This window comes from Pteropus alecto, unplaced genomic scaffold, assembly GCF_000325575.1.
Source record: "Pteropus alecto unplaced genomic scaffold, ASM32557v1 scaffold214, whole genome shotgun sequence".
In the NCBI taxonomy this organism is placed as follows: Eukaryota; Metazoa; Chordata; class Mammalia; order Chiroptera; family Pteropodidae; genus Pteropus; species Pteropus alecto.
In genome coordinates, this window is record NW_006435787.1 from 195769 (window position 1) to 202924 (window position 7156).

Genomic DNA, 7156 nt, shown 5'->3' on the forward strand with positions numbered 1-7156 from the left:
GTGCACAATGCACACACAACGCACACACGCACACAATGCACACGTGCACACACACACGCACAATGCACACGTGCACACACGTGCACAATGCACACACGCACACACGTGCATAATGCACACGCGCGCACACACGCGCACACACATGCACACACATACGCACCCCACAAACCACACGTGCACACACATGTACACAGCCCAGAAACCACACACACACGTGCACACCACACATCACATACCCATGCACCGATGTACATACACACGCACACACGGATGTACACACTCACACGTGTATACACGTTCATGCCATCACTCACAGCCGCGCTCAGTCTCACAGCTGACACCCACGCACGTCCCCACAGGCGCATACTCGTGCCGGCCAGGGGCACCCCAGGCCAGCAGTGGTGAGGGCTGATGACCGGCTGCCCTGGGGGGCCCTCTTCTCTCCACGGCGTTGGCGTTGGCGCTGGCGTTGGCGTGGAGGACAGTGCCAGCACAGTGGCCTGGCCCCGTGGGACGCCCGCCGCTACGCGAAGTGCGGCGAGGGGCAAGGGAGATGGGGCCGTGGGGACAGGCAGTGAGCAGACGGGGGAGTGGGGGCCGTCCCAGGCGGGGGAGGCCCCGGGTCCCGCCCCGGCCCGACGCTGAGCACTTACAGATCGAAGACCAGGTAGTGGAAGCCCTCCTCTGAGATGCTGTCGTGCAGGCGCACTGTGGGGACAGGAGATGCGTGAGAGCTGGCAGAGCCCGGCACCGCGAGCCGGGGGCCCTGCAGGCCACCCGCCAGGAGCGTGTCCCCCGGGAGCGCCGACCCCCTTTCCTCCGCAGAGGGTGGCCCAGGGTGCCACTCGCACAGCTCAGCCGAGGCGAGGGGCAGGGACCCGGGCAGAGGACCCCTGCTCAGAGGCTGACCCGTGCCCAGCCGGGGCGGAGGGTCAGCGCGATGACCGTGGGCTGCGACTCTCACAGGGGCCTGGAACCACCCGTCCAGAGCCGGCGCTGGGGCTGATGGGGGCTGAGTCAGCGAAACCTCAGCCAAAGAAGGCAAGCCCAGTGCCCGTCCCCACGTGGCAGACGCTTCTGGACGGTTCGCCTGGACGCTGCCCCACGTGCCGCCTCTGCCGTGTGCGCCCGGGCGCTGTGCGGCCACACCGACCCCGCTGAGGCCACAGGGGAAACCGCCGCACGGAGGGTTGGGTGGGCCGCAGCCGCAGAGCACAGGGGACAGGGCCTCAGGCCCCAGCAGCATCGCGGCCGCTCTGCACGGGCTGAGAGCAGCGCCCAGTCCCAGGCCTGTGGCCCTCCTGGCACCCTCCTCACGGCCCTTGTTTCAAGCTGGCTTCAGCATCCTCCCACCGCCAGGCCGGGTCCCCCCAGGGGCAGTCACGGGGCCTTCTCCTCCCCATGCAGGAGACCCCGGCTTCCCGCGGACAGGGGTCCCTAACGCTGGGGTGCTGAGGGCCTCTTCCTGGGGGAGGCCTCCCTGCCCAGCCCCACAGGGCAGGTGACGGGGGTGGGGCCCCAGGCCGCCTGGCCCAGACGCTGGAGTCTGCGTGGGACTTGAGGCCGTGTGTGTGTGGACACTTTTTTAAAAAAGTATTTTTAACACTTAAAAAATAGTAGCATGTTATTGTAGTGGTTTAGAAGAAAACCTAGTGGCTCGTCAGCCGCAGTTCCACAGACAGGGCTAAGGAGAGAGTGAGTTGTTGTAGGCTTCAGATAAAAACAGTAAGTAAGTGACATGTGGGCGGCACGCACGTGGTCCCACGACGCCTGAGAGAGCCCGGCGGGGACGCTCCGGATGAGGACGCGACACCCTGTGCCGTGGGGCAGGCAGGTGCCTGGGATGCACCCTTCCCACTGCGGCGCGGCTCCTCCCAGGCCTGCACCCCGATTCCCAGGCCAGGGGGTCGCTCTCAGCCCCCAGCAGGAGGCTGGGGTCCCCTAACGTGATGCATGATCGACCGGCGGTGGAGCTGCAGGATGGTGGCGCTGGCTCTCAGCGCGTGGACGCTGGGAACCTTCTCCTCTCCCCGCCCTGCCCCGGTCTCTGCGGACAGCCCTTGGGGGCCCCTCCCTCCATGGTGCCCACCTGCCCGGCTCACAGGTGGGCCACCCAGTGAAGGAGGGTGGCCTAGCTCCAGAAACCTGGAGGTGGGGATCCACCATCACTGGGCCAGGCCCACGGAGGAGATGTGTGGTGTGCAGAGGCTGGGGGAGGTGCTGGGGGAGAGTGGGGGAGGCTGGGGAGGCTTGGGGGGCTGGAGGGGCTGGGGGCCCCTCTGAGTCGAGGCTGATGGGCTCTGCTAATCCCAACGCGGTGCTCGGCCCCATTAACAAGCCTGTGGAAGACACAGGGGGCCCGCTCTGCTCTCTCTGTCACCCCCGGGTCACTGGCGGCAGCCAGGGAGGTTGGGAACCCACTGGCCTGCTGAGCTCTCGAGGCCCTGGCTACAGCCCACCAGCGAGGTGATGGCGCAGGCCGCCTTGCCCATTGCTGTTCCAGCCCAGACCCCCCTGCACGGGACAGGTGGCCACAGACACACGCTAAACGGGGAATTCCAGGCTACGTGGAGGGGGCCACCTGAGGTCTCCTGGGGTGGTCGGGTACAACACAGACATGTGTGGAGGGCTCTGCAGGTCATGCCTGTCCCCACTGTCCCCGCACGAGCCACTGGTGACAGCGAGACACCCCCCAGACTAGGTCATAAAAAGGCGAGGCAGTTCCTTCAACACAGAGCTACCGCATGGCTCAGCAATTCCACTGCTGGGGACACAGAGGAACTGGGGGCGGGGGCGCCCAGACAGACACCTGGACACCCACGTTCACGGCAGCATTAGTCACAGTAGCCGCCAGGCAGAATAAGGCCTCATGGCCAATGACGAGTGAACAGATAAGCAAACTACGGCCCCCACACAAGGTCACCACTCAGTCCGAAGGGGGAGGGACCCTGCCGGGTGCCCCAGCGGGACGAGCCGCGAGGGCCCTGTCCCCTCAAGCCTCCTGGCTGCCGCCCAGCACGGGCGAGGCCTAAGTCCCGGGCCCAGGGCCCAGGGCCCCAGAGGTGGAAAAGGACACACGCGTTCTCCCCAGGGTGGTGGGCAGGGACTGTGAGCCGTGGGGGCCAGGGACAGGCAGGGGGGCCAGGCGGCCGGAGAGCCACAACGGCTTCTGGGGTCAGCACGGCCTGGGGTCCGAGCAGCTGCTACAACCGTACCACCCACGGAGCTGCCTGGGCTTTCGGAAGAGGGGGCTGACCATGGCAGATGGCCGTACCCTGAGGCTGCACGTGACCCAGGGGGCATCTGACTGTGTAGGATCTCCCCCAGACCACCGTTCTGGGGACCCGGGGCTGGTGGCGACAACAGAGATTCTGCAGAGCCAGACCTCAGACCTCAGGCCGGGGCTGTGCCTGGGGTGGTCTTTGGTTCCCGACCCAGTAGTGGGGGGTCTGCTGGCTTCTCTGGAGCCGCAGGAGGTTAAGGCCCCTTTGTGTTTCCACGATCATTACCGTGTGGGGTTTGGGGGTGGTGGGCAGGGACCCATCAGGCAAAGCCCGGCTTTGCTCTACCGCAGCGGCTGCCAGACCCCAAATTCCCACTAGGAAGGGAGCCGCTTCCGGGTGGAGGGAGGGGTTTCAACGTAGAAGGAAAAGGAAGCCTGTGGAGGCCCCACGCAGCACCCAGCACCCAGCACCCAGCACCCAGCACCCAGCACCTGAGGCCACTCACCAATATTGGAGTGCTTCAGAAGGCGGCAGATCCGAGCCTCTCTCTCCAGCTTCTGGTGATCTGGGGACAGAAAAAAACAGGTGTCACCTCTTCCCCAGCAGCCCATCACCTCCCATGCCCAGGGCTGCCCAGACCACCGGGTGCCAGAGAGGCCACCATCTCCAGACTCGCAGCCAGGAGGCCCCACTGGGCGCAGCTCCCGCCTGGGGGCAAGGGGTGTGTCTACAGGACCCACAGGAGAGCTGACTACGCAATTTATCAGCCAAAAATTGTATATTTCAAGCAAACAGAGGTGCCAGCACGATTGAAAAAGATGATGGAGATTATAATAGCAAAAAATGGGAAAAATCTACATTACTACAGACCAGAGCAGAAACAGATGAGGCTCCAGTCACAAAACAGGACACGGCCATTAGTGTGCACATCACTCAGCACCCCCGCACAGGGCTGATGAGAAATGTCACTCACAGAGAGAGCCCAACTGTGCTGCATCACACGCACATGCACGCCACTGAGCACACACATGTGCATGCACACGACACACATGCATGCACACGCGCCACTGAGCACACACATACATGCACACAAGCATGCAAGCACACATGGCACTGTACACACATATGCATGTACATGGCATGTACGCACTCACCACTGTGCACACACATATGCATGCACACGACACACACACCACTGAGCACACACATACCTGTACACAAGCATGCAAGCACACATGGCACTGTACACACATATGCACGTACACGACATGCACGCACACACGCACGCCACTGTGCAAAGGCTGGGAGGACCCGTGCAGCCCTGAACACGTACACACTTGCAAACATGCATGTGCCTCCCCTGGGTAGGGAAGTCACGCCTGGGGACACAATGGCTCTGGGAATGCCCAGGGCGTCCAGCTGGCTCTCCCTCCTCCCTCCTCCCTCCTCCCGGGACAGGCATCAGGCACTGCTTGCCTGGCAGCCATCTGTCCCTGGCACTGGAGGGCTCTGGGCCTGGGGCCCGGTCACCTCGCCGCCTGCCGGTGGCTTTCTCTTTCGTGGCGTTTTCTAAGTGTCTTGTTCCGAGTGTTTTCCAGACGCGGGGGGCGGCGAGCACAGTAACACGCACTCACGCGGCACGGTGTGCAGCCGCGGCCCTGCTGACCCGGCCCGCGCTCCCAGAATCCCTCCCCTTTTTAGTAAACCCAGTTAGGTCTTTTTTTCCCTCCTTTCTTTGGAGAAAGACCCTCTCCTTCAAACTTAGATAATTACCTCAAAACTGGTGTCACGTCCTCTGGCTATTGACAAGGACGACTGAAACTCAACGTCCTTAGCCCCTTACAGGACAGAAGTAGCTTTAAGCCCAAACAGGGCCTTGGAGTCTGAGAAGGGAGGCGGACCTTTTACCCGAGATTCTTTCTTATTTCTGAACCCCGCACTCCATGTCCTGGCCCTGGGCACACCTGTGCGTGTTCTGTGAGAACGAGGACCGTCTCAGCGTGGTCACCTCACACAGCAAACCCAACGCACACCCGGCCCTCGAACCCAGCCTATAGTCCAATCTTGCCACATGTCCCAGCAATGTCATCACTGGCCCCCCCCACGTGGGTAACAGCTGGGACCCCTCTCTGCGCGTGGACAGGGCCGGAGTGAGACCGAGGTCAGGGGCAGCTGGGAGAGTAAGGGGGTGATTCTCTTTCGAAAAACGGCCTGATTTTGGTCATAAATAAAAACCAGAAGAAAAATGCATATGGGAGCTTTTGGGGAGTAAATATCTTAAAGGGCAGTATTTTGTCACTGAAACCTGTCGCTGAACGTGAGTCCCGCCCAGAAGGCCTCCGCCTGCTCCTGCATGCGTCCGGGGGCCAGTGTGCACCCCACCACACAGGTCGCGACCCTCCTACCGTCACCAGACACCATGCCACGCAGGGGCGCACTGCATCTCCATGGTAACAGCGCTTCGCTCCGGGCTGCAGGGTCACGGGTGATTTTATTTTACTCTATATTTTCCCCCAACTCCGACGACAGATTTGTGTTACTTTTATAATTAGGCAAAGTGTTAATTTTAAGAAATAGTCTCACCCTGTCTCCAAAGGCCACGAATTAAATAAGAAAAGAGTGTGTCACAGAACCCACCACGGTGACATCCGCCCTGAAACCGGGGCTCTACGCTCATGTCACACGACACCGGGGCACGGGAGCCCCTCCCAGGACAGGCGTGTGGCATGTGGGGCTGGCTCCTGACTGTCGGCGTCGTGTGACGTCCTTTCTACAAACTCGGGGAGTTTCCTAAACGCCAAACCACGAACCCCACGACGCACATGGTTAGGTCTGTCAGCAGAACCCAGTCCAGCTCACCAGAAGTGCGTCCCAGCCCTAAATCACTGGCTGGCACCCGTCCCGCGGGCAGCAGGACGTGGGACAAGCTGTGGCCCAGGACACGCCCCTCGGAGCCGCCGTCAGCTCATCCTTGCTGGCCCCCGTGGGCCCTGTATGGACTCAGGCGCTGGAGAACACTGCCCACCCTCCCGGACCATCGGCCAGCACCGCCTCCCGGGGGCGGTCCCGAGTGTCCTCCTGAGTGGGCACACCTCGCCATGGCCAGGGCAGTGACGTGCAGGCTGATGGGCCGGGGACTGCCCCAGAGGGGGTTCCGCAGGCACCCGCCGGGGCAGCGGGCTGCAGGGCCGAGCGGCCGGGCCGGCCTTGAGCCCAGCAGGGTCCCAGGGCCCCAGGGGACACGGGTGCTGGGTCACACAGGGGGGCAGTGCAGGGAGCCTCGGGACAGCAGTCAGTGGCCCTGATGCTGCCGGCAGGGCACCCAAGGGGGCAGGGTGGGGATTTGGAGGAGCCGTCTGTGGGGAGAAAGGGTTCCGAGACTCCGCGCCCACGGCCCACACACGGCTTCCGGGCACGGAGCCCGAGGCCCAGGGCGGTGGCGCAAACGCACGGATCACTGACAGCCGCTCCTGCCTGCAGCTGGTGAAGGCGCAGGACCAGCTGCTCACGCCCCCCTCAAAACACCCCATGGAAACGCGCATGGAACCGAACCCCTTTACTCAAACACCAGCTAAACCCCACCTGCCACTCCCCACTGCACAGCCTGGCAAAGCGGGCGACTCCGCCAAGGTCTCCGCTGGGCGTCCCGAGATGGGGTCCCCAGGATGCAGAGAGGGGACCGGGAATGGAGGCGGCCCCAGGGAGCCCCGCACTCCCTCTGCTGGGTGCCCCCTCCCCCCCCACCATGAGGGGGATGGGCAGCAGAGACAAGCACTGCCTCTGGGGCTCCTGCAGCCCCCTGGCAGGGACCCCCAGGCGGGTCACTTTGGCTGGGTCAAGAAGGAAGAGAAGGCTGCAGAAGGCAGTGGGTGGGGTGGGGTGGGGGAGGCGGGCGCGGGCAGCGAGGCATGGTCAGTGGAGGAAATGAGGCC

General features: G+C 63.2%; 1 protein-coding gene across 1 annotated transcript in view; it reads right to left on the reverse strand.

Annotated features, from left to right (window-relative positions):
* CAMK2B (calcium/calmodulin dependent protein kinase II beta) overlaps positions 1 to 7156 on the reverse strand; it is a 44221-nt gene that overhangs the window by 29941 nt on the left and 7124 nt on the right. The window contains exons 4-6 of the mRNA XM_015589026.1: positions 3730 to 3789; positions 654 to 708; positions 350 to 523 (exon numbers count right to left, since the gene is read on the reverse strand). Coding sequence (XP_015444512.1) covers positions 350 to 523; positions 654 to 708; positions 3730 to 3789 — 289 coding nt within the window. The remainder of the gene's footprint in view (positions 1 to 349; positions 524 to 653; positions 709 to 3729; positions 3790 to 7156) is intronic.